This window comes from Canis lupus, chromosome 15 (assembly GCF_048164855.1).
Source record: "Canis lupus baileyi chromosome 15, mCanLup2.hap1, whole genome shotgun sequence".
Lineage (NCBI taxonomy): Eukaryota > Metazoa > Chordata > Mammalia > Carnivora > Canidae > Canis > Canis lupus.
In genome coordinates, this window is record NC_132852.1 from 46,648,703 (window position 1) to 46,674,726 (window position 26,024).

General features: G+C 56.3%; 2 protein-coding genes across 8 annotated transcripts in view; one reads left to right on the plus strand and one right to left on the minus strand.

Annotated features, from left to right (window-relative positions):
* Positions 1–16,591, minus strand: ABCB8 (ATP binding cassette subfamily B member 8). 5 transcript variants are annotated; one of them, XM_072776991.1, is made up of 18 exons: positions 16,380–16,590; positions 12,874–13,186; positions 12,339–12,494; positions 12,167–12,261; positions 11,939–12,044; positions 10,987–11,148; positions 10,772–10,857; positions 10,560–10,657; positions 10,113–10,218; positions 7,747–7,780; positions 7,448–7,584; positions 7,185–7,279; positions 6,917–7,050; positions 5,967–6,114; positions 4,474–4,724; positions 1,497–1,616; positions 1,366–1,409; positions 1–138 (listed from the first exon to the last, which is right to left on the minus strand). In XM_072776991.1, exons 1-18 carry the CDS (start codon positions 16,472–16,474, stop codon positions 18–20), a joined length of 2,301 nt encoding a protein of 766 aa, XP_072633092.1. In that variant the 5' UTR covers positions 16,475–16,590; the 3' UTR covers positions 1–17. The 5 variants fall into 5 exon arrangements, with proteins under 5 accessions (XP_072633092.1, XP_072633094.1, XP_072633095.1 ...); XM_072776993.1 differs by lacking the exon at positions 1,366–1,409 and having other exon boundaries at positions 8–138; positions 16,380–16,589; XM_072776994.1 differs by lacking the exons at positions 1–138; positions 1,366–1,409 and adding an exon at positions 456–476 and having other exon boundaries at positions 16,380–16,589.
* ATG9B (autophagy related 9B) overlaps positions 13,412–26,024 on the plus strand; it is a 23,713-nt gene continuing 11,100 nt past the window's right edge. Inside the window, exons 1-15 of one of the 3 annotated variants that reach the window (XM_072776989.1) lie at positions 13,412–13,606; positions 16,014–17,302; positions 19,169–19,249; positions 19,634–19,778; positions 19,907–19,950; positions 20,125–20,189; positions 20,365–20,526; positions 21,081–21,222; positions 22,771–23,525; positions 23,703–23,856; positions 24,095–24,274; positions 24,851–25,087; positions 25,253–25,386; positions 25,558–25,654; positions 25,855–25,978. In XM_072776989.1, coding sequence (XP_072633090.1) covers positions 19,247–19,249; positions 19,634–19,778; positions 19,907–19,950; positions 20,125–20,189; positions 20,365–20,526; positions 21,081–21,222; positions 22,771–23,525; positions 23,703–23,856; positions 24,095–24,274; positions 24,851–25,087; positions 25,253–25,386; positions 25,558–25,654; positions 25,855–25,978 — 2,242 coding nt within the window. In that variant the 5' untranslated portion in view covers positions 13,412–13,606; positions 16,014–17,302; positions 19,169–19,246. Of the gene's footprint in view, positions 13,607–16,013; positions 17,303–19,168; positions 19,779–19,906; positions 19,951–20,124; positions 20,190–20,364; positions 20,527–21,080; positions 21,223–22,770; positions 23,526–23,702; positions 23,857–24,094; positions 24,275–24,850; positions 25,088–25,252; positions 25,387–25,557; positions 25,655–25,854; positions 25,979–26,024 lie in introns of those variants that run through there. The other 2 variants (XM_072776988.1, XM_072776990.1) reach the window with 2 other exon arrangements.

The window sequence follows — 26,024 nt, forward strand, 5'->3', positions numbered from 1 at the left end:
CGGGATGATCTGTTCCTTTAGAGAGGCGCTGGCTCTTGCCCAAGCTGGAAAGCCATGGGAAGTTGGGTGTCGGCAGACTCCTCTTTTCGAGCCCCTGAAGGCCATGCTGGATGACTAGGGCTTCTGCACGTCCTATGCCTGCAAGTGGTCTGTCTCCAGTGAGCCTCTCCCACCTCCCCCCCCGTGAGGCTGCCTAAGAGGCTGGCCTCAGCTACCGGGGTTGGGGGCTCCCCGGCCACCCTCCTGGGCATGACCCAGATGCCCACCTGCCACCCTCCCAGGGAACATGGATGCCCTGTAATTTCACATCTTTTTTTCACTTAAAAACATATTCTAGGGGATCCCTGGGTGGCTCAGCGGCTTAGCACCTCCCTTTAGCCCAGGGCGCAATCCTGGAGTCCTGGGATCGAGTCCCACGTCAGGCTCCCTGCATGGAGCCTGCTTCTCCCTCCTCCTGTGTCTCTGCCTCTCTATGTCTAAAATAAATAAAATAAATAAATAAAACTTAAAAAAAAAAACAAAAAACATATTCTGCACACCATACAACATCTAGGACCTAGGAAACTTGCCCATTTTTTAAAGGCCTGTATTCGATTCCATTATGTCGATGTACCGACGTTCATCTAATTACACCCCTATGGATGAACACTGGGGCTTTCCAGTCTTCCATTGCAAACAATGGTGCTTTCAATAGCATTGCACAAATGTAGATTCCCAGAAATAGAACTACTGGGTCAAGAAGCAACCATACAGGCAATTTGGTAGATATCACAAAATTCCCCACTGTGGGAGTTTTATCCTCCTGTCAGTAACACAGCAGGCAGCATACCTGTTTTGCAGGGGAGGGCTTTTCTTCCTCTTTCCTTTTTTTAAAAGTAGGCTCCATGCCCAACATGAGACTTGAACTCATGACCCTGAGATCAAGAGTTACATGCTCTACCCGGGAAGCCAGCCAGGTGCCCCCACAGGGGTGGGGGGCTTTTCTAAGGGGAGAGATACAGTGCCCCTGACCCAGCTCGGGTGCCCTGGGACTGGTGGCACAGTGATGCTGGCCTTGAAAGGGCAGATCCGGGGCATCTGAAGGCACTGCAGTTGATCCAGAGGAGATAATGGGTCGGGCGAGGGGAGGACTCCTGGCATCCGGAGCAGATGCCTCTCGAAAGTAGAGCCCAGTCTGTAAGGTTAGTACCAGCTGGCCTGCAGTGGGCCTGGGTGTCCTGCTGATCCACGGCACAGGGACAAAGGGCTGTGGTGGGAGGGCCAGGGGTACCGAGGGCAGCAGGGGCAGCCCAGACACCCCACGTGGAATATGGCCAGGGCCTGGTCCTCATCAGTGTCCAGCCCTTCATTTGGTTAAATGTTTACCTGTCCCCGTGTGTCTGCAAATGGGGAGATGCTGCACTGTCGGCCTGAGAGAATACACGTTTATCTCCATTAATTTATTTACTGAAACTTCTTTCTACTCTACCTCTTTCCACAAAGTGTGCTGCAATCACCTGCCTGCCTGCCTCTCTGTCCTCCAGACAAGATCGCAGCTTCAAGGGGTCAGGGACATCGTCCTCCCGGTCGCAGGGCAGGGACGGTGGCACACAACAGGTGCTTAATGAACATATCACCTTGGAAGGAGGAAGTAAATAAGTTTAGTGTGCAGATGTGACCAGCTTCTGAGGCTGCAGCATTGAGTTTTAAGTACTTTGTCACAGATTATCCCATTTATTATTTTTATTTTTATTTATTTATTTAAAACCAAAGACTTTTAAAAAAATTATTTATTCGTGAGAGGCAGAGACACAGGCAGAGGGAGAAGCAGTCTCCATGCAGAGAGCCCAAATGTGGGACTCGATCCTCGGACTCCAGGATTATGCCCTGGGCCAAAGGCAGGAGCCAAACCGCTGAGCCACCCAAGGATCCCCTATTATTGTTTAAAGATTTGAGAGCATGCGCTACACATGGGCACGATGGGAGGGGCAGAGAGACAGGATCTCAAGTGGACTCTGCACTGAGTGTGGAGCCTGATACGAGGCTTGATCCCAGGACCCTGAGATCACGACCTGAGCCAAAACCAAGAGTCAGATGCTCAACTGACTGTGCCACCCAGATGCCCTGCAGATGGTCCCATTTAAACTCTTTAAGTTCTCAGGATGAAGTATTGCCAATCTTATGACCCATGGTGAATAGTGGTGGGAGGCGAGGTGGAGACCAAGGCTGCATGGTGATTGTGAGGCTGACCACACGGCCTTTCCACTCAGGGCTCCCACAGACTGCACTACTTTCCTAGTTGGGGCGGGGGGCAGGATTTGGAGGCCCTGATTTTGAAGTCTGGGTGGCTGGGGCTGGAGCTGGGGGGGCAGGGCAGGAGCTCGCCTCCACTGCCTCTCCCTTGGAGGTCAGTGCCAGCTTGGTTGGGGACCTGAGGCTGGCTCTGGGATGCACTTACTAGGGAGTGGCTTTGCTTCCTGGGCTATGGCTATCCTGGCATGCAACCTCTGATCAATATGGAAGCAGGGTATCACACTAGGGGGGCTGTGGCTCTGGGACATTTCAGGTGCTTTGTCCCCAAAGTAGCATGTGGTCCTAGATCACACCCACAAGAGGCCACAGGGACTCTCAGCCCTGGCTCCTCACACCTGAGCCACTCTATTCTTCCCGGCTGGCCTCTGGCCACAGCCGACTCTTCTTGTCCTACACATCGTAGCTGCCCCAGAAGCATGGTGTTGTCCTTGGATAAACCCACAGGATAAATCCAACTGATTTTATATTTTGTCAGCCTGGGAGCTAAGTATTAACTTCTCCCTAGCAGTCTGGTGACTTAGCACCATAGGACCCCTGTGGCTGGAGTTTGGGGTGTGTGTCAGCTCCTCCTTTATTTCCTTTAGAGCGAGGTATCCTCATGAAGAGGGGCAGTCTACAATCTCATGGGGTCACAGAGTCCAGCTATGGGCCCGGCGCAGTGGTTAAGACAGCCTAGTAAGCTTGAAGCTCCTTGTGGAATAGACCATGGCATGCCCTGCCCCTCTGACCCCTTTCCCAAGGGCCAGGGGCAGATGTCCCAACCTCCTTGTTCTGTTGACTGGGGGCAGGGGGTGGGTGGGGACAAAACCTAGAAAAGTGACCGTATTAATGAAGCAGGGAGAAGGAAGGGAAGGTGTTCTCCGGATAAAGACTGTGGCTCGAGGGGCTGGTCCACGGGCTGGGCTCCTTCTCCCCTGGCTCAGGGACAGTGGGAACAGAGGAGAGAGGGGTCAGGGTCCAGAAGGTGAGGTCCTGGCGTGGGTGTGGGGACCCTAGTGTAAATTCCCGTTCCCACTCCCTGATCCTGATTTGTAGAGATGCCGTGGAGCTGGGCCTGCACACCTTCAGGCTGCCAGGCAGAGGGCAGACTTGGCAGGGCTTCTGAGAGGGGTTGGGAGGGAACAGAGCAGGGGTCTGGGGACTCAGCCTCCTTTGCTGTTCAGCCCCATGATTCATGACTCTGGCAGGAGGGAGTCAGCCTAGTAGCAGGAGTGGGGAGTGGATGGGAGCAGTCCCAACCTCCCCGAGCTCAGCACTAGGCCTAGGTCTCACTGTGAGCAGGGGAGCAGCAGTAGCCTGCACCCCAGCACACTGGCCATCCTGGGTGCTTTGGTCCCTGGAAGCTCCCCTGAGCTGAGCCTCGGCCTTGGACACTGATGCTCGGCCATGACCAGAGCTCCAACAGCTCTCTCAGGACTTGGGGGGGCGGTTCCTGGGGCCTCTGGGCATCTCAGGAGCTGGGGTATCCAGGGCCTGTCTCCGGATGAGCTCTGCATAGAGCCCGCCCTTCTTCAGGAGCTCTTCATGGGTCCCCACCTATGGAGAGGAAGGAGGGGCAGGTAGTCACCCCAACCCAGCTCAGAGCTCTAGGTGGGCTGGCTTCTTATTTGCCACTGGGCTCCCGGTCTCCTAAGCCAGTGCCCCTTCTGGGGACACTATGAACCCAAAGCACAATTGGTTACACATTGCCACTGGCATGTTTGTATTTGTCAGCACCACCTTTCTGCTTAGCTGGGTTTTGGAAGAGCATCTGAATTCTTCTATCTCCCTTGCAGAACCCAAAGACTTGGGTTCAAAGCTACTTGAAGCAGCAGCCAGAGCCAGGAGTTGGGCTCCATGCAGCCCCCCAGACTTGCTGCACACTGGCCCCTGAGCAGTTGCCTTTTCTGTACCTCAACCCCTAGGCCCCTCTGCTCAGCCTTCTACAATTCTGAGTCCTTTCTCCTTGGTCCTGGGAGCCCTAATGCAGCTCTGCTACCCCCATGGGATGGAGAAGGAAACGGGCCTCGAGAGGCCAGGGCAGGAACTCCTGAATCCACACAGGGTATTGCTTCCAGGATATGGCCCAGAGCCCCCTGGGCTAGGCCAGACCCTCCCACGGCTCAGCTGAGCCACGCTTTCCACTGTGTCCAGGGCTGAAGCTGCCCAACCCACCGAGCCGCTGCCCAGCCCCCAGCTGACCTCACAGACTTGGCCACGGGCCATGACGACAATGTGGTGGGCCCCACGCACGGTGCTGAGCCGGTGCGCGATGACAAGCACGGTGCGGCCTGTGCTGGCACGATCCAGGGCCTCCTGCACCACCCGCTCGGACTCTGAGTCCAGCGCACTGGTCGCCTCATCCAGGATCAGCACCGTGGGCTGCTTGATGAGGGCACGGGCGATGGCTAGGCGCTGCTTCTGGCCACCAGACAGGGTTGCGCCACGCTCACCTGGGAGGAAGGGGACAAGGCAGGAGCTCGAAGCATTCTTCAGAGAGGGGCTCTGGGGGCCACCTGGAACTTCCCATCTGGCCCCTCAGGTGCCCCATCTAGCACTGTACACACATCCTGATCCCATAACCTGGGCCCATGCACTAACACACTCACACCCAACAGGAACTGTGTGCATGTGGGTCTCAGTGTCCCCTCAGAGTCACTGTGTGCCCCTCCCACACCAGGCCCTGCAGTTCTTGAGATCTTTTCCTGACTGGCTGGGTCTTGCTGCTGGCGAGGGGGCGGGGCATCCAGGACCCAGATGTGAACCCTAGAATGCGGTGATGGCCTATCACAGGGCATTCTGGGAAGACCGCACTTGGTCTACAGTGTCCACAGACAACAGAGGTGGCAGTGTGGGAGCTTAAGAAGGGCACCACGGTGACAGCGGTCAGAGACCAGTGAGGGGAGACTGAAGCTGCAGATGGGCCTGGGAGTGTGCTAGGGTCAAAAGTATGAGGGAAGCGCTGCTCTACAGGGGTGTGGGGACGGCTCCTCCCCTCAGGGTAGTGTGGAATCGGAGCACTGCGTGGAATAGGCTGGATCAGCAACACAGCATGAGTGATGGCTGAAGACGGGGTGCGGGGGGTGCCACTCAGCAGGCTGAATCTCAGCTAGACTGAGGCCTAAGTTTCAAGAAGAGTTGAAAACCCCAGATATGCCCACACCTTGAGATGTGCTGGAATATTCCACAACAGAACCAAGACTCCAGATAAAAAAACACGGTCCCAAAGGTTGAAAAAAAGACCCCTGAGCTGAGTGCACAAATCTGCAAGCTATGATACGAATATTCTAGTGTGAGGCTGTGATATTTTAATGTTCCAGAACTACTTGAGCCCTGTTCTGGGTAAGTCAGAAGGGAGACCCATCCAGCCACCTCAATCCCTGTGGGTAACATGATGGAAATATTTTCAAATTAAGTGATAAAAGCACAGGTACGACACAGGAACCAGAAGCATAAGGTATTAGGAGGTAATATCCTCGTGCTTCTGGTCGGGTCTGAGGACGGGGTTCCTGGGCCTGCACTCCCTGTGGTATCCCTGTCTCTGCAGCCTGTGTGGGACTAAACCACAGAACCAGGTCTGCCCGCCCAGGCCACAGGTATAGTCTTCCCTGATGCCATGCCTCTGCTCTTGCCTCCCGGACTCCTCACAACCTGGGCCCTGCAGACCCGAGCAGGACGCTGTCCCTGGGACTCACCGACTATGGTGTTGTAGCCCTCTGGGAAGCTGGTGATGAACTCGTGGGCATTGGCTTCCCGGGCAGCTGCATAAACCTCTTCATCTGAGGCACCCATCTTCCCAAAGCGGATGTTCTCCATGATTGTTGTTCCAAACAGGACTGGCTCCTGTGGGTGGGGACTCCGCATGGAACATTCTGACTTTGCCCCAAACCCCAGAAGGGGTGCATCAGGAAAGGCAATTTTGGCCACACCAGAACCACCTTCTTGGAGGGCAAGCAGGGGCAGTTGAAAATTACAAATCAATGAAGAACAGAGATCTATCAAAGTGGGGAGAGGCCATGCTCCCTGCAGGGCACAGGGTTCCTGAGGAGTGGGATGGGGAGGTGCTGGGAGAGCCGGGCCCTCCTCTCTGGAGAGATGGGAGTAAGGGGGTTTGCATTCTGGGTTTCTCCTGCAGGGGTAGGTGGGTAAGGGTGCCCTCCTAACCCACTCAGAGGGGGAAAGCAGCCTCTTGCTGGGTGGCACCACTTCAAACAGAAGGAAAGGAGCAAGACTGAGCGCCCCAGGGTGGGGCTGTGGGACCATGCTTAGTGGGGGGCAGGGGTCTCTACACTTTCTGGACACCATAGGTTTGTCGGAGAACTCAGGGATCCTAAATCAACACCCCACCCCACCTGCTTGGAGGCTTTAGTTGAGTTCCTGCCCTGGACACGAGGGCAGAGCTGCAGTGGGCAGTTATGGGGATGCCTCAGGTCCCATGACCACTGGGGGGGCCAGTGAAGATGGCCAGAGCCCTCCCACTGATGCTCCACCAGAGAGAACAGGGGTGATGGGGGTGGGAAGGGGGGGGAAGGTCCCATGTGTGTAAGGGCTGAGAGAAAAGTCAGAGGGAGGGGAGAGGGTCTGGGAAGTTAAGTCACATGTGCTAGTAAGCCTGTGCTGAGAGGTAAGCCTCTCCTCTCCCCACCTGGCTGATGAAGCCGATGACCTGGCCCCGGAGCCAGGACGGATCGAGGGTACGCAGGTCCCGTCCATCCAGTGTCACCATACCCGCCGTGGGGTCATAGAAGCGCTCAAGCAGGGAAGCCACAGTGGTCTTTCCTGGGGAATGGGGGTTGGGGAGGTGGCGAGGTTGGGGAGATAGCATGGTTTCTAGACATTGTGCCCCACCCCACGCTGAGCAGCCACCATAGGAAGGAAAGCCATAGGGTGGGAGGGTGGTGGGTTCCTCTCACCTCCACCGGACTGGCCCACGAGGGCCACGATCTTGCCAGGGGGCAGGGTGAGGGAGAAGTCCTTGAGCACCTGGAAGCCAGGGCGGCAGGGGTAACTGGGAGGAGCCAAGAGAGACCCTTGGTCAGACCAGGTTCCTGGCCCCTTTCTGCCCTGGGCCTTCAAGTCTAACTGTACCCTGAGGGGAGCTTATTTGGAAGGAGACCTTGACCCAAACTCCTGAGCCCAAAGGGAATGACCCCCGCACCCATCTGCCAATGCTGACCTGAAGCAGACGTTGTGGAACGTGATGGCCCCGTGCAGGTGCTCTCTGGGGATGTGGCAGCCCCCAGACAGAGGGATACACGGGCTCAGAGTCATGTACTCGAAGACCCGGGCCCCAGCGCTGAGCCCCCGTACCACCTGGGGAGAGGGTTAAAGTCTGTGGTGAGGGAGAGGCAGGGCTCACAGTGTCCCCTCCACCCTGACACCTGCTTCCTGCAGCACACAGCTGATGCTCCTGACACGCTGCCAGCCCAGATCTGATGTCCACACCCCAGGGCGCACCCCCCGATTGCCACTCACTTGGCCAAACAGGACGGAGAGGTTGGCCATGGACCTGTGAGGAGGAGAGAAAGGCTGAAGAGTGGGGCCCAGAGCCCAAGAGAAGAGTGGCGCCAGAGGGGAGGGCTGTCGGTGGCTGGAAGGTGAGTCACGCGTCTCAGTCACCAGTCCCTGACTGGGCCATGTGTCTGAGAGTGTGCGCACAGGTCTTCCTTGAAGGGGAAAGACTGACTCTTGAAGAGGAAAGTCACTTCTTCCAGCACCAGGAGCTGCCTGCACGGAAGTGGTTCTGGCAGGTCAGAGAGCTACCGGCCTTTGCCAAAGTGAGTGCAGAGGCATGGAGCAAGGAAGAGCCGGGACAGCGAGCTATCTGTGGACAAGAAGGAAGCACATTCTCCACAAGAGATCTGGAAGCCATTAGGGCCTGGCACTGGTGCCTGGCAGCAACCTAAAAACAGATGCCCATAACTCGTTGTGATGTCTGTGGTGCCCTTGCTCTCAGAGCTGGCTCAGAAGGCAGGCCTTGCTCTCCCAAGAGGCCTGGTGGGGGTCAGAGGGGCAGCCCATTCCCAGTGGGGCCCAGCCCTGCATGCAGACCCCATGACTGGGGTCCCTCTGGGTGCCTCCCGGTCTCCTCCACAGACCCAGTGCCACAAAACAACATGTAGAATGGGGTCTAGAGGTAGAGGCTGCCTCTCTTCCTTCCCTGCCCCCGTTGGAACCCAGGAGGAAATCCATCAGCCTCCTGAATAAAACAGCCTAATTCCTCTGAAGTGGGTGGTGAAGGATCTCCATGTAGTGAGGGGCCCTCAAAAGGATGGGCCTAAGGCCTGTGGCTGTGGGAGCAGCTCCATCTAGCAGCCTGAGAGAGAATAGTATGGATGGGCATCCTAGGCCTTTTGGTTTGAAATAAAGCTCTGCTCAGGCAAGGCAGTGCAGTGGGGAGGAGAGGTTCTGAACTTACGCCACATGGGGAAGTGGGGGCTCAGGGGAAGGCGAGCCAGGCTTGGGAGGTATAGGGAAAGGGAGACTTTCCTACCACAGCCCGTGGAGGGCCATGTGGTGACTGTATGAGAAGAACCACAGGGCTCATCAGTGTCCTCAGGACCAGAGTAAGAGGCCAGGGCTCGGCCTGGGGTCAGTGCCAAGTCCTGTCTCTAAAATAAAGAGCCTCTTGGTACCCAGGCCACCAAGGAACAGTTTTCAGGCTGGAGGAGGGATGAAGCTACCTAGAGTCTGAACTCAGAGGTCTGAACGGGCCCAGATTAGGGAGCACTGGACATAAACAGGGCTGAGGATGGGCATCTTTTCTGCCAGCCGTCTTCGGGTTGGCTCCGCTCTACCTGGGACAATAATGAGGGTGATGGTGAGGGATGCTGTGGGAAACAGGCGGTAAGACACACTGCAGAGCCAGGCCACGAGTGCCATGAGAATCAGAAGCCATGGGGAAGGGGCATGGAGGGGTGTCTGGGGTGACCCTGCACTTCCTTGACGTGGTTAACAGTAATACCGGTCTCCACTCTTCAGTAACTTATGATAGTCTATTCTCTCTTCAACTATTTATCACAGTACCTATTTATGCTTGACGCAGGAACTGGTAGTGTTTAGCTTAGAAGAGAAAGGAAAGGGGAGGCCTTGAGGGTCTCATGCAAAGGGAGGCAAGAGCTCTGGGCAGACAGGCCCAGTGGAGCGGGTGGGTCTCAGAGCAATGAGCACACTGAGCCTTGAGGGTGGGAAGAGGGAGAGAGGGTGACCTTTTCATCCTTGGGACACTCAGGCAGACGACAGCAGGCAAGCTCGTAAAGAGCAAGTCAAAGATGGTCAACCCACAAATGGAATCCTCTCAGCTCTAACAAGGAAGGAAATCCTGACGGGCTATGCCATGGATGAACCTGGGAGATGTCACCCTGAGCAAAAAAGGCCCATCACTGAAGGACAAACGCTGTGTGATCTCACATGTATGAGGGACCCGCGGTGGGTGAAGCACAGAGCCAGAGGCTGTCGGGCGGGGAGAGGAGCCATGGGCCTTAGTGGTTAATGGGCACAGTGCTTCAGTTTTGCAGGATGAAGGCATGCTGGTGGTGAATGGTGGCAGTGGCCACACAACTGCATGACGCATGCAAAACGCTACTACAGCGTATGCTGAAAATCAGTCAAAATGGTACATTATATGTTATGTGTATTTTACCACAATCACCAACTTTTTAAAAAGCTGTCACGGACCCTTCTGAGCTGTTTAGGTGGCGGGAGATGACAGCTGCATCCCTGGGCACCCAGTCAGAGCATCAGGTTGGAGGGCGCCCGCGGAAGGCACCCCGTGCTTCCCTGAGGAAACTGGGTGGGCCAGGGGCAGGGCTCTTTCGGGACAGGAACAGCCTCACACTCACCTCTGCACCGTCTGGGAGGCCACCAGGAAGGACATAAGGTCTCCCCCTCTCAGCTGCTGTCCAGCCACGAGGGAGCCCCCAACGAACAGGGTGCCCAAGACCATGCCTACAGGCGGAAAGGGCCAGGTGGTTAGCAAGGAAGCAGCTAGGATCAGGGGACACAGCCCAGGTGAGTCCCCAGTTCCAGTCCCTGCTGTGCCTCCGACTGGAATGACAACAAGTCATTTCAGTAGTGTCCGCTTTTGTTTCTTCATTTGGGAATGAATGCATGCATGTGTGTCAGAGGGAGGCACTCAGGCAGCTGGCACTGGACAGACATCTAAGGGACATCAAGCCCGTGGAGAGCTGCCCCTTGCCTGCCTCGCTGGGACTTCCTTGGCTGATCCATGCTCATCCCCAGCCATGACCCAGTGCTCCCACACCCCTGGTGGGGACTTGCTCACTCACAGTTGAAGGCAATGTTGGAGAGCCCTTGGAACAAGGCAATGCCCCTGCCCAGCTCCTCTGCCTTACAGCGGGACTCCTCCAGCTCTGCTCCATAGCGTCTGGGGAGAGAGGCCAAGCCCGGCCATCAGGAAGCAGCCAGGGTGGGGTACAGGGCTGATGGGGTGCATTTGGGGATCCTCCCTGCTTCAAGTTCTTCCCCGTGTGGAACTCACTCCTCTTCTCGGTTCTCCATGGCGAAAGCCCGCACCGTGCGAACATTGCCCAGGGCCTCATCTGCTACGCCCGTTGCCCTGGCAACCTGCAAGGAGTCCAGGAAGTTGACACTGAGGTTGGAAATTGGGGGGGTGGGGGGATGGCATGGTAATGGGGTAATGGCAGGGCAGAGAGCAATGGGGCAGGTGGGGAGGATGGGCAGCAATGCCAGTACCTGTTCCTGACACTGGCGAGACAATTTCCGGAGAGCTGAGCCCATTAGGGTGCCAACTCCCATGAGCATTGGTGTGGCCACCATCAGCAGCAGCGTGAGGCGTGTGGACAGCATGGAAAGGGATACCAGGCAGCCGGCCACCTGGGTGCAGCTCCGCAGCCCCTAGGGAGAGGCAGAAGGCAGGAAGGCCATGTGGCAACAGCATCACGACAGGGGGTGGGGGATGACTTTCCCAGGAGTCTGCTGGCCACAGCGTGACTCTCACAAGGCCAAGGCCATAGGTCTGGACTCTGGGAGGCCACATGGCAATCCACCTGGTCATTAAACGTAGCCCCCTCTCTACTAGCGGGCATGAAAGGGCTGGGTGAGAATGTCTACGGACCACAGCATCCTTCCCTAGACAAATCCCAGTTTGTTCTGGTGTTTTGCTCGAGGAACTGAACTAAAAGAATAGAATATGGATGTCACACAGAATAGCTGTGGGCCAGTCTGGCATGACCCAACAGCCGCGGTGACAGTGTGGGTGGATGAGGATGGGACACCAGTAATACAGTAAAAAGCCTTCACTCCTCCTCACACTTGTCAGCATGCCAAGTATTCTGGGGGCAAGGCAGTCCGGGGTGATTTTGCTCTTGGCAAGCTGGTCCAGGAAAGGCTCTTGACGGAGTCCTTGAGAAGGTTTTTCTGGGGAGGTAGAATTTCAGAACAGGAGAGAAACAGCCCGTACTGACCTTGGATGATGCCACAGTACCTCCCTTCTGTGAACTTCCCCATTCCCTCACCCACGCCCTTGCCAGACAGCAGGCTTCTCACTTGGTGTGAGCCTAGGCTCAGGGCGCAACAGCAAGGTGGGATGGGGCTGGCCTGCTGTGTCTACACTAGACAGTGTGTGTGTATGGGTGTGCATCTGCATGTGTAAGTGTGTACACACAGGGGAACCGGGGGAACTGACCTGGGAGATGACAAGTTTGAAAGATGATTTAAACTCCTGCACATCGGTTGTCAACCGGCTCACCAGCTGCCCTGTCTTTTTAGCATCAAAGAACGCAATATCTTGCCTGATGGTAGGTCAAGAGTGCAGGACGTAAGGGAGAAGAGGGAGACGTGAGTTCAGGATGAGCCCCTTGCCCGCCACCTGGACCATCAGCCACTCCTACCCACACCCTGTAGCTGGCAGTACCGGAGCAGGTTGCTGAAGAGGGCCCTCCGCATGTCCACGGCCATGCGCTCGCCGATGCGGGATAGCAATACCAGGTACCCGAAGGTCAACAGCCCCTGGGAGAGAGGCCGGGGCACTCAGGGGCGCCTGGGAGGCTCCTCTGGGTGCCCCCAGGCCCTCCCTCCTGCTGTACCTGGACACCATAGAGGATAAGCAGGTGGGTGCTGAGGTTCCGAGACTCTGTCAGGAAGCTACCCACATGGTCCCGCGTGTACTTGGCCACGATCTCCACCAGCTGGCCCAGAAGCAGGGGGATCTGCACGTTCACCAGTGCTGCACCCAGCGCCAGCTTGGCAAGGGGTGGCAAAGCAGGCATTTAGAAGGAGCCACATTCCTTCCCATCCCTGTCCCTGACCTCAGCCCTCCCTCCCCACAGCTTTTCATGCTTTGGCTACTTCTGTGCTTCTCTGAGACAGCTGAGTTAAAGCCCAGGCTGCCAGCCCCTGGGGACCCCTGGACCCTGCACACCCAGCTGTTCCATGCAGGATCTCCTGGTATCCCTTGGCTTCCAGTTCCCCAAGCCAGCCAGCCCTTGCTGCTTCCTGAGGTCTAACTTTGAGATTTGGTGAGGCAGACAAGCTGTCCCCATGGAGCTCTGGGTGGTGCTCACAAACCCCTGACTGGCTCCTTCCCTGTCCCTGACGTGGAAGCATGGAGGGGCAACTCACCACGATGGCTACTCCCAGAACCAGCAGGTGGGGCCGCAGAAACTGCCAGAAGAGCTTCCAGTTAAAGCGAGACTCCCCAACATAAGGTCTGGAGTAGGTAGGAGGGGCCTCCTCAGCCTCACACAACGCCACGAGGCCGAGGCGGGGGCACTTAGTCCAGACCACAGGGCCTAGAAGGATGCCCCCAAGCCAGCGCCAGGCACAGGGTCTTTGGCTGGGGGCTGGGCGTGCTTGAGGGAGGTGGGCCCGGAGCTGGGACCTCAGCTGGGCCACAGCCCTGAGGAGGTAGGAGGCATGGTGGCCGTTGGAGGACCTGCGGGGAGAGAATGGCATCAATGGCTCGAGGCCCCGACTATTCCTCAGAGCAGCCCAGCTGTGGGCTGAGCCCTCCAGACAGCATTCCCTCTTGCACGGGGTTCTGCGCCGCCTTTCCCAGGGCTGCTCTTCAGCAACCTCAGTTTCTAAGAGGAACGCATACAGGCCAAGTGGCCCAGGAATAAGACAATGGCCTGTAGTCAAGTCAGAGAGGTGTGTGTGGTCACACAACTAGGCCTTCTCAGCCACCACAGTCAGCGACCATCTCCAATACACACCCTTTCTCATCACAGGACAGCGTACTGGACGGCAGCTAGTCCACAGGCCTCCTTTTACAGATGAGGACGCAGAAGTCTTGAGGGAGTCTGGCTCAGAGCAGCAGGAGAGGGAGTGAGCCTGCAGGGGTCTCACCAAGCAGGTGAGACCTGGTGCCTCTGGCCTCTACCCTCCACCCCTGGGGCAGATGTGTTCTGTTACTCTCACTTGTTAAGAGAAGTGTCACGGGGGCTGGGAGAGGTGAGAAAACCTGTCCCCAAGCAGCAGAACTTAGATAAGAGGAGAACCTGCTGTATGATTCTAGAACCCAGGCTTGCTCCACGTGGCCCCATGTGATGTGCCCAAGGCCGTGTGTGGCAGGGCCTGGCCTGGCCCCAAGGCTTCTGACCACTGGTCAGTGCTCATTGCATCCCCTCACCTGGCTCCTCCCAGGCCTTCGGTGCTTATGTGACAACGAGACAAAAAAAAATAACAATCCAAATAATGTATCTCTTCAGCTCTGATATGCTATGCTCAAATCACCTTCTGTGTTCTGCGGTTTCCATCTGGACTTTAGAGGTGACGAGGACCTATGGTGGGCGGTTTAGGCTGGGGTATGACATAATCAAATTTACATCTTGAAGATCATAGTGGAGAGAAGAGGGCTGGAGGGGAGCAAGACAGGCTACGGGAAGCCTGTTAGAAGCAAAGTTATCTGGCTAAGAGTATATGGTGGGATTGCTCAAAGACTCAAATGAGGTTGGGGCGCCCGGGTGGCTCAGTCAGTTAAGCAGCTGACCCTTTGGTCGCCTGGGTGGCTCAGCGGTTAAGTGTCTGCTTTCAGCTTAGGCCGTGACTTGATGGAGTCCCACATTGGGCTCCCTGCATGGAGCCTTCTTCTCCCTCTGCCTATGTCTCTCTGTGTGTCGCTCATGAATAAATAAATAAAATCTCTAAAAAGAAAAACAGCGGACTCTTGGTTTCACCTCAGGTCATGATCTCAGGGTCCTGGGATTGAGCCTAGCTTTGGGCTCTGAGCTCTGTGGTGAGTCTGCTTGAGGATTCTCTCTCTTTCTCCCTCTGCCCCCGCCCAACTCACATGCATATGTGCGTGCTCCTTCTTAAATAAATTAATCATAAAGAAAAATACTCCCTTTGGGAAAAAAAAAAATTTTAATGGCATTACTGATGGACAGGAGCTTTTTAAAAGAACAAATAGGATGAGGTTTTTCCTTTACTCTGATAATCTTGTATTCTTAGACACTTAAAAAAAATTTTTTTTTTATTTATCTGAGAGGCACAGAGAAAGGAAGAGAGAGAGCATGAGCAGAGTGAGGGGCAGAGGGCGAAGCAGACTCCCGCTGAGCAGGTAGCCCGATGTGGGGCTCAATCCCAGAACCCTGGGATCATAACCTGAGGCAAAGGCAGATGCTTAACCGACTGAGCCATCCAGGTGTCACTATCTTAAATTTTAGAGAAGCTCACCCTCCTTCCAATTTTTCCATTAGGCTTTACATTCTTGAGGGCAGAAAGCTCTATCTTATTCACATTGCATCCCTAGCACTTAGCAGAGCTCTTATACATGTAAGTGTTCAGTAAATGCTTATGTTTGTTGAGTGCGTGCCCTCATTAGAAATGAGGAAGAGAAAAATTTGACCTGACCTGTTATTGCACTGTTTGCAAAGTTTCGGACTTATTGAGGCCAACAATAAGAAATATGCTGTACATTGCCACCCAGTAGGAAAAATGCGTCACACAAAATTGAAATGCTTCACAAAACAATACTTCCCCTAATTTGTTACACATGTATTTTATTATATTCACTTTTTTTTAAGGTAGGCTCCACACCCAACCTGTGGCTTGAACTCATGACCCTGAGATCGAGTCACATGCTCAATAGACACCCCCTATTATACTCACTTCTAAATGATCCTGACTCACTAAACTCATTTTATGATCTCTTGTTGTGACTTGCACATTTGAAAGACACTGCACTTGTGAATACACAAGAACTTGGATATTATTTTATTTCTTTCTCTCTGGTTTAAATGCTATCAATACCCTTATTCTCTTCCTAAGGACTGTTATCAAACTTTTTAATAATTCACCATGGCTACTTTCCAGCTTCTATCATCTCCAAACTAAGACTCTAAGCAGAGCTTGGTCGTTGCCAAGAACTGGTGGATTACTTCCCAGCAACAGTACTTCTTAGCTCCAGCTTGGCCCAGCTCTTGCCCTCTCTGTCAGATGGGCTTTCCAAATGTCACAAGTCCACTCCGCCCACCACTGCCAGTAGGCTGCCTGGCTGGCCCACAGGTTATTCACTCCAGTGGAGTAGCAGTCTCAGGGTCGATGTTCCTTTCCTACCTGTCTCTCTCTCTCTCTCTCTCTGAGCTGACATGTGTAGAGTGAACACACAAACACACACACACGCATTTCTAGATTGACTTTATCTTTGCTGAAAAGTATCCAGATCCAGGAACCATTTTTGTTTAGCTCATATTGACTCTCGGGAGCAACACCAATATTAAATGTCTCTGGACACTGATAACTTTTGCCCAAATTGCCAGACCAATTCCAAGAACGAGCACAGAACGGGGGCAGGATCCGCGGCGATCCCAAGGCTCACACCTGTACAGCACGGCGCCCTCTAGTGGGAAGAACGGACCCGGCGTGGTCACCGACCTAGAGCGTGCCCTCCGCCATCCCACACACGGATACACACGGGCCGAGTCTCCTGCTGGCACCTGGGTCCTCTCCATAAATAATTGAGGCCAAGCTCTGGGGAGTGACATTTCACCCCCCACCCCCACCCCTGGGCCGGCCTACAACTTCCAGCAGGCCTCGGACGAGCTCGGGACTCCATCTCCCGGCAGGCCCCATGCACGGCCAGCCGGTCAACGGCCCGCGCTCCCAGTAGATTTCTCACTTTTTACCTGACGGCCGAGAATGTCTGGAAGCAGACGGGTGGTAGCAGCCTGCCTGGGACAGGGCCACCCCGAATCCCGACCCGAAATAAATGCACCAACATGATGGAACGTGAGTACAGGAGCAGCCAACCGCTGCAGCTTCACCCTCATCCCATTGAGGGCTCCATGTTGGCTCCGGCCCGCATCCCGACAACACCCTCGCCCCTCGGCGACGATTGGCGGAAAGACGCATCAATCTCGTCAAGGGCTGTGATTGGAGAGGACTTTCACGATCTTCCTCCTTCCGGAACTGTGATTGGAGAAGCCGCCTGCCCGCCCGCCCCCAGGCCTGGGCGGGGCCGAGCAGGTGGGGCAGTGCCTTCCGCCCTCTGACGGGGGTCAGCTCTGGGGTGACACCGCCGCGGGGTATCCATGGTAACGCGCCAGCCGCTGACCTCGGGGCTGTTCTCCCATGGGTGCTCCCGGCGGACTCTAGATGTCCCGAAATGTCTAAGGAGTGAAGAGTGCTGGTCCTACAGGAGGAAGAGACAAATATGTTCCCGGGGAGTTTTTTTGAAACATGCCTTGTCACCCGCCCCTTTCTCCCAGGCAGGTCAGAGTTCCAGGGACAGCAGCCACGTGTATTTGGGAAACAACTACCCTGGTGATTCTGACACACTTCCCCTCCTTAAGGATTGGGAGCGGGGCCCCTGGGTGGCCCAGTGGTTGAGCGTGCCTTTGGCTCAGGGCCTGATCTCTGGGTCCCGGGATCGAGTCCCTGCGTGGAGCCTGCTTCTCCCTCTGCCTGTGTCTCTGCCTCTCTGTGTCTCTCTTGAATAAATAAATAAAATTAACAACAACAAGAGGATTGAGAACCACTGGCGTGGAGACGTCTTGTAAAGTGCCACCCCAGACCCTTCTCCGCAGATGCCTTCCTCACCGCAGCCAAGGTGACTTGCCTAAGGCACCCACCGCACTCCTCTTGCACCTCTGTGGAGTACTTATTTATTTCTTTTTTTTTTTTTTTTTCTTTAATTTTTTATGATAGTCACACAGAGAGAGAGAGAGAGAGGCAGAGACACAGGCAGAGGGAGAAGCAGGCTCCATGCAGGGAGCCTGATGTGGGACTCGATCCCGGGTTTCCAGGATCGCGCCCTGGGCCAAAGGCAGGCGCTAAACCGCTGCGCCACCCAGGGTTCCCCCTTATTTATTTCTTCTGTGTAATTATTTGCATAGCTACCTCCCCCATGGGCTGTGACTTCCTTCTGGGCAGTGGCTCCCTCTCATTCATCCATACCCCACTTCCCCTCCAAATGCCTGGCAGAGAAAAGTGCTCTTTATAATAAACTGACTTGAATTGGGATGGTTATAGGGAGGCTGTCAACTGATGAATCCGGGGTAGAACTGGGTAGGAAAATATGCCAGATTAGCTTGAAGCTGGGCTGGGAGTATGGGACGGGGTCCTCATGTGAGCATGGTGGAATATTGGGGTGAGTGAGGTGGAGGGGAGGTCAGGCAAAACCTACATAACCCATCTTGGCAGATGTCTCTGCCATCTAAGAAATGGGCATTCCCTAGCCCCTCTGCAATGGGGAATTCCATCTCCTGCACTAGGATGCCACTTCTAGGAGTGAGTCTCTGTTTTCATAGCTCTGCCCCCTGTTGCTCAGGGATAAAACTATGCAAGCCCCAAGCTACTATAACAATCCCTGTCCCCAGAAGGCAGCACAGAAGGAGAAAAACAGGCGTATCTGGACTCACGTTTTGTGGGCAACTCCACAATTGCCTCCACATTCCTCCAATGAACACTCTGGGAAGCACTGTGTTCCTCTCCCTACTTCCTGGATACTGGCCCCTACAACAGCCCTCAGGCCTCAGCCCTGGAGGCCCTGACACCTGGGTGGCTGAGTCAGCACCTCAGGAATGGGGTTCAGTAGGAAACTGGGTGATTCAGGGCCTCAGGAATGGCGTCGGACATGCCAACAAAGCAGCTGCCTCCTCCTCTTCATTGAGGCAGCAGCAAGAAACTCAACTCAGCCAGCTCATCCTGGGGTATTCAAATTACCCTTCCAAATCTTGGACCCCTAGCTGCCCTCCACTGGTTCAGCTCTGATGCTTCTCAGGGGGCCCCCCAAAGCTGGATCAGGACTAGGCAAGAGGGTTTTCAGCATTTAAGGGGACAAAGAAGAAAAACATAATGGAACTTCCAAGGGGGCCTCTTTCTACTGTAAGCTCCCAAACTACTTCTCACATCCAGGTTAGCTGCCTCTCCTTTCTCCACTGCCTTCCCTTCTTCAGATTTCCTCCAACCTGCCCTCAAAGGCGGGAAGTCGCCCTCTTTCCTTAGCACCATCAGGCAAACAGAACACCAGCCCATTCTTTTCTTTTTCCTCTTTTTTGCTTTTGGTCTTAAAGCATGTTTCTGTTGATCACTGGTGCATGCATGTGTGTGTGTGTGTGTGTGTGTGTGTGTAAGGGGAGGGGAGACAAGATTTTAAGTAATCAAAGATTTAACATCATAGTCTTATAATCCTTTGGTAGGAGTTTCTTTTTGTTTTGTTATTTTGACTGCTACTCTCTGGCCTCCCCCTTTAAACCTACTCAAGGTCTGAGGATGGGACAATAGGTGTCTCTGGTCTGTGTGTTCCTCAGCCCCTGCCCCTCCTGGGGAAAGAGGCTTGACCTTGAAGAGGTTTGGCCACAGATTCCCCTGGAAGGGGTGTGAGTGGTCAGACAGGTGACTGAGAGCTGGGACGCCTGATGCCTGCCCTGACTGAGTCACCACGTTGTTGTTGTTGTCACCATTCTTGTTGAAGTCTCTGCTTAGCACCCCAGAGTTCTGTGGAAGCAGCAGCTCCCATCCTTCCAAGCATTTCCAGAGAAGCTACTGCCTGATGGTGAGGCGAGTGGGCTGGGGGGGGAGCAGAGGGCGGCCAGGGCGGTGGGGAGACCTGGGGCCAGGTTCCGTGCCTCTCCTCCCCATATCCCTGCCTCCTCTTCCTCCTCCTCCTTGTCGGGGGCTTGGCAGAGGGAGGATTTCCATCTTCTCTCTGTCCCCTGCCCCCCACACAAGAAGCTCCCCTTCCCCTCTGGCCCTGGGACCACCCTGCCCAGCGATGCAGGCCCCGGGGACCTCTCACCCTTGCCACAGCGCCCTCCCCACCCGGACAACACAGGCACAGCCTGTGACGACACCCATCTCTGCCCCCCCCTCTTGGGGCTCCCAATCCACCCCACCCCTGGCCTCAGTGACTCCCCCTCCCACACGCCGATGCCCCCAGGACCCTCCTGGGCTGCGGATAGGCCCTCTGATCCCCGAGCAGGATTATGAGCGCCTGGAAGACTGTGACCCTGAGGGGTCCCAAGATTCACCCCTCCATGGGGAGGAACAGCAGCCCCTGCTCCATGTGCCTGAAGGGCTTCGAGGTGAGTATGGGTATGGGGCTGTGAGGGCAGTGCATTGAGGGAGGCTGGGGGCGGGGGGTGGCTCCTGAGGGTGTGAACTGGTCATTCAGGTGACAGCCAAGTCCCAAGAGTCTCCTCTCTGTACCCAGGCTCCTGGCACCACATCCAGAACCTGGACAGCTTCTTCACCAAGATATCCTTTGTGCTTGGCCTGGCAGCAGTGGCATGGGGGGACCCTTTGGGGCTGGTGCTGTTCTTGGCAGGGAGGCTCTGAGGGTGCAGTGGGTCTGGGGGAATGAGGGAGAGGGAGAGGTGTCCTCAAGAAAGGCACATCATGCCTCAGGCTTATTTCTTGACACGCTGTCACATCTATAGCTACCACCAGAGGAATGGCTTTGCCTGCATCCTGCTGGAGGATGTCTTCCAGTTGGGGTGAGATGCTTGTCCCAAGCCCCAGACCCTGTCATCTTGCTTCCTCAGTAGTGCCTGCTGCCTCTAGTCCACCAGCATAGCCACTCCCCACCCTGACAGCAGCCCAGGGCTCAGCAGGTTGGGGAGGACACCCAGGACTGACTGGAGGCTGATCACTACACTCCCTGTCTCCTAGACAATTCGTCTTCATTGTTACCTTCACAACCTTCCTCCTTCGGTGTGTGGATTACAACATCCTCTTTGCCAAACAACCAAACAACCGGACGAGACCTGGGTTGCTCCACAGCAAAGTAACCTTGGCAGATGCCATACTATCCTCCTCCCAGTGTGCCCAGCGGTGAGTGATAGCCAGTTGAGGGGAAGGAGTGGGGGACATGAGCAGACAAGAACCCACCCACCCTGTCCATTTGTACCCTTGGTCTGAATCATCAGTTCTCCAAGCTTTTGGTCTCAGGACACCTTTAATTCACTTAAACTTGATCAGGAACACCCAAGAGCTTTTGTTTATGAGAATTATCTCTATCTATCTATGTCTACCTTCTTAGAGATTAAAGCTGAGAATAACTTTAAAACCTAAGAATGCAGAAGCATACATTCCATTGGCTGCTGATGTGATGTCACACACACATTCTAGCCTCTAGAAAAGTCCATTGTCTGTCTGCTCATGAGAGAATGAGCATGAAAACAGCAGGAAGCCTTAGTGTTACCTGAAAAAAGTGTGGGCCTCACAGACACTTGTGAGGGCTCAAGGACTCCCGGGGTGAATAGTCTGAGAGCCGCTGGTTCAGCGGGGTCCCCCTCTCTCTGACTTTTCCATCTCTCCCCAAGTCTGGTCTTTCTTTCTATTGGGGCCCCCACTTTCTCGATGCTCTCTGTCCCATCCACACACAGGATCCGTTCCAGCCCCTTGCTGGTCTTCCTGCTGATCCTGGCTGCAGCCTTCTGGCTGTTACAGCTGCTTCGCTCAGTTTGCAACCTCTTCAGCTACTGGGACATCCAGGTGTTTTACAGGGAGGCCCTGCACATCCCCCCGGTGAGCTGGGTGGGCCTGGCTGTGGATGGGCGCTGTGTTGGGGGGTGGGGAGGGACAAAGGATAGAGGAGTGGGAGCTGTGCAGACAGAAGGACCCAGTGGAATGCAGGCAGAAGGCCTCATTGATACCTGGCCAGGCTCTGAGTAATGTTAGGAAGTGGGGTGCCACCACTTAGAAAACCATGGTCCTGACCCTCAAGGAATTTTGTTGATTTAGTTCGATTATAGAAGATGATTTATTGTCACATGCTTGTGGTCAAAACAGTAGGTATTTAGAGGAAGGGTGACCCTCTGGCTTTACAGGACAGGAGGAATTTGGGTGGGGCTGGGAAAGATAGGAGATGGGAAGGCAGGAAGTGGACGGCAGTGAGGAGAGGAGACAGACCTGCCAGCCTACAAGTGAGTGGTCAGGCCCCACCAGGTGATCCCACCACCCTCTCTGGCCTCACTCCCTATTGCAGTAAAGCCACTGTGTGTGTCCTTCCCTGCCCGCCCCCCCCCCCCCTTCATGCTTTGCCCTTTCTTTCCTCCCCATCCTGTATGTTCTCCTTCTTGCTTTGTTCCCAAGTTCGTTCTTATAGGCCCAACTCAAAGGCTACTTTCTGCAGCCGGCTTGGCTTCCCTTGCTCCCCTCAGAAGTGTGGAAGCTTCCACACAGCTCTCCTGCACAGCCAAGGGCAGAGGCTTCAGAAAGCCCCCTTGGGTAGGGGAGTGCAGGCGGAGCGCAGGGAGGATGGAGAGGGTCCTGGGAGCCCAGGTGGGAGAGTGCAGGAGTGAGACCACTGCTCCTCCGGGAGGCTGCTGACCCTTCTCTTTCTCTTCCTCCTCCTCCCTTCTTTCTCCTCCTCCCCTATTCCTTCCAGGGGAAGGGGAGAACCTGGGATGGACTGGAGAGGCTGGCCTGGAGGGACTTGACTAAGCCCGACTGGGGCAGCTGGGTGAAACTGAGGTTTGCAGATGAGACCCCAGTGAGATCTGACATCCCCCCCCAGACACAGCCAGTGTCTTAGGCAGGTTGATCTGGTGATGGAGCAGGAGGGGGGGTGGAGGGAGGGGTCCCAAAGCATGCTGAGACAAGGAGGCTTTGGGTCCTGTGTTGGCTGACACCCTAGGGACCAGGAAGGTGAGAGAGTGCGCATTCCCTGCGGCAGTCCTGTGCCCTCTGTGAAGACCTTTGGGGAGGAAGGGGAGGGTACAGGAAATCTGCTCTTCAGGAGCAGAAATCAGATACCTGAAGAAGTGAAATGAAGTGTCACCGGGAAGCACATGACTCATGGCCTAAGCAGAGGCAGGGGCAGGAGGATTGAGGATCGCAATTGAGAAGAGGATGAAAGGAAATAAGAAGTAGCTTGATTGTTAGTGACAGGGTCAGCGGAGGGCAAGAGAGGGCAGAAAGGGAAAGGTGGCAGGTTTCAAGCCCTGCAGGACACCGGCAGGCCGAGGTGGGGACAGGGCAAATGAAGGCCGCAGCTCTGGTCAAGGTGAGTTTGGGCATCACCGCGCTGTCGAGGAGTCCAGCGCGCTGCGCTCACCAGTGCCCTCTCCACAGGAGGAGCTCAGCTCGGTGCCCTGGGCCGAGGTGCAGTCCCGCCTGCTGGCGCTGCAGAAGAGCGGGGGATTGTGCGTGCAGCCGCGGCCGCTCACCGAGCTCGACGTCCACCACCGCATCCTGCGCTACACTAACTACAAGGTGGCGCTGGCCAACAAGGGCCTGCTGCCGGCCCGCTGCGCGCTGCCCTGGGGAGGCAGCGCAGCTTTCCTCAGCCACGGCCTGGCGCTCAACGTCGACCTGCTTCTCTTCCGCGGGCCCTTCTCGCTCTTCCGCGGGGGCTGGGAGCTGCCCGACGCCTACAAGCGCAGCGACCAGCGGGGCGCCCTGGCGGCGCGCTGGCGGCGCACGGTGCTGCTGCTGGCCGCCATGAACCTGGCGCTGAGCCCGCTGGTGCTGGCCTGGCAGGTGCTGCACGCCTTCTACAGCCACGCCGAGCTGCTGCGGCGCGAGCCGGGGGCGCTGGGGGCGCGCCGCTGGTCCCGCCTGGCCCACCTGCAGCTGCGCCACTTCAACGAGCTGCCGCACGAGCTGCGGGCGCGCCTGGCCCGCGCCTACCGCCCGGCCGCCGCCTTCCTGCGCGCCGCCGCGCCCCCCGCGCCCCTGCTCGCGCTGCTGGCCCGCCAGCTCGTCTTCTTCGCCGGCGCGCTCTTCGCCGCGCTGCTGGTGCTCACCGTCTACGACGAGGATGTGCTGGCTGTGGAGCACGTGCTCACCGCCATGACCGCGCTCGGGGTCACGGCCACCGTGGCCAGGTGCTGGGGAGCTGCCCGGAGAGGAGGGGGAGAGGGCCGTTCCTCTGACCTGGGGCCGGGCTCCCGCGTATCCCTTCCCCTCCCGCCGTTCAGCGACCTCCTCTCCCGCGCCCTGCAGCCCATCCGCCCTCCCCTCCTAACCGCAGGCCCCTTCTCCACCCTCACCCTGCCCTCCAGGTCTTTCATTCCGGAAGAGCAGGGCGGGGGTCGTTCCCCGCAGTTACTGCTGCAGGCGGCTTTGGCGCACATGCACTACCTCCCCGAGGAGCCCGGCCCTGCCGGCAGGGCCAGCGCTTACCGGCAGATGGCGCGGCTGTTGCAGTACCGGGCGGTGAGGGTCCGGCCCGAAGGGGGGCTGCGGGGATACCCGACCCCAGGCGCCCGGGAGAAGGCTTGGGACAAACGGGGGCTCGGCTTGGGGCTGGTCATCCCGGGGGCCCGCAAGTGATGGGCTTAGAGGTTTGCGGCACCCGCGAACGTCCCTGGGGACCTTGAGGTCCTGGTGGCGAGTGCGGGGGGGGAGGGGGGGGCTTCAAGAACCCCTTCTCCGCCTCTCCTTGCCTCCCCAGGTCTCCCTCCTGGAGGAGCTCCTGTCTCCCCTCCTCACTCCGCTGTTTCTGCTTTTCTGGTTCTGCCCGCGTTCCCTGGAGATCATTGACTTTTTTCATCACTTCACTGTGGATGTGGCTGGCGTTGGGGACATCTGTTCCTTTGCCCTCATGGATGTGAAGCGCCACGGCCACCCTCAGGTTAGAGCCTGTCCCTGGCTTTGCGGGTTTTGTGCTTGGGTAGGGCTTTACTTGCCTCGCTCAAAGCAGAGCTGACTTCCACCCCAAGCTCCATTGCTTGCCACCTATGACCCTGAACCAATCACTTCACTTCCCCACAGTTTAGAGTCCTTATCTGTCAGATGAGGACACTAACTGTAGCCAAAGCGCAGCTGTGAGGATTACAGAAGATGGTGTGTGTAGAGCCCTAACAGGTCCCGGCACATTGTAACTCCAACAAGTGGGAGGAAAGACTGCCAGAGAGGCGGAGATCTGAGCTGGTCAGAAGTTGGAGGAAGGCGGTCAGGCCAGCCCTGGGCTCCCGTGTGCACAACTTGGCAAAACATTAAGCCCCCGCCCTGCCCTAGTGCTGGCTCGAGACCCGGGTCCTGCTTTGCTGCTGTATTTTTGGGTGATCTTGAGCAAGTCCCCATCACAGCCTCTGTGCTTTGACCTGGAAAACCGGGCCAGGGTTCTGTCCTGCCTACCCCCACAAGGTTCCCACTAAAGCTGCAAAAGCAGTGCCTACAGCATCTGAAAGACTGTTCCCATTCGCAGTGGCTCTCAGCAGGACAGACAGAGGCCTCCCAGTCTCAGCGCGCAGAGGATGGAAAGACTGAGCTCTCCTTGATGAGGTTCTCCCTGGTACATCCACAATGGCGCCCCCCAGGGCACAGCTCCAAGTTCCTGGGGCAACTTCGGGGCAGGGTACAACAAGATGCAGCGGCCTGGGGTGCCACCTCTGTTCGTAGCCCCCCCACCCCTGGGGTGCTCAGTGATTCTTCCTCACCTCTGGTAAGTTGCAGCCTGGCCTGCCCTTCTCCCCCGCCCCCCCATCCTCCTGTCCTTCTCACTGTTCCTATTGACCTGCTCCCTGGTCCAGCTTGTTCTCAGGCCTTTCCTGGACCTTCTCCCTCCCCTTCTGTCCTCTTTCCTGACACCATCTTCTCTTGTTCCCAGCCCGAGGCCTTCTTGGCCAACCTCTTGGCGCAGCCCCTCCTGCCCCCACGGGACCTGAGCCCCACAGCCCCCTGCCCAGCTGCTGCCACAGCCAGCCTCCTGGCCTCCATTTCCCGCCTTGCCCAGGACCCCAGGTGAGGGGTGGAGGGGCTGAGAGGCAGGGCAGCAGGATTAGGGGGACTGGTCCTCTGGGAGGAATATACAGGAGCCCCGGTGGTCCCTGGGAAGGGGAGATGAGTCTGGCCCTCTCTGTGGGGTGCAAGGGGGAGGGGCACATCTTTGGTGTACTGTGCTCTCCGTTCCAGCTGTGTGTCTCCAGGGGGCACTGGGGGCCAGAAGCTGGCCCAGCTTCCAGAGCTTGCTTCTGCTGAGATGAGTCTTCATGCCATTTACCTGCACCAGGTGAGCAGAGGGATGCCAGAAAGAGAAATGTGGGGAGAAAGTAGCTGAATGAAATGGAGACGGGAGGGGGCATAGAGTATAAGGAAATACTCCACAGGAACTGGAAGAGGAGGTCCGAAAAGCCTTGGCACCCAGTCCAGGGACTGGGTTTTACACTGTGGGGCATGAGGGAGCCCATCATTCCTCTTTTTTCCATTCAGCTCCATCAACAGCAACAGCAGGAACTGTGGGGCGAGGCTTCAGCCTCTTCCCTGTCCAGACCCTGGTCCAGCCCCTCCCAGACACTCTCACCAGATGAGGAGAAGCCATCCTGGTCAAGTGATGGTGAGGTGGTCAGGGCATACGGGGTACAGACTCTGGGTGGAGAGTG

Coding starts and splice junctions, on each gene's coding strand:
- ABCB8 (XM_072776991.1), bottom strand. CDS start 16,474: ATGTTGGTGCATTTATTTCGGGTCGGGATTCGGGGTGGCCCTGTCCCA. Junction 12,495..12,873: donor TTCTGGGAGTAGCCATCGTG/GTGAGTTGCCCC, acceptor CCCCTTGCCAAG/CTGGCGCTGGGTGCAGCACT. Junction 10,658..10,771: donor ATGGAGAACCGAGAAGAGGA/GTGAGTTCCACA, acceptor CTCTCTCCCCAG/ACGCTATGGAGCAGAGCTGG.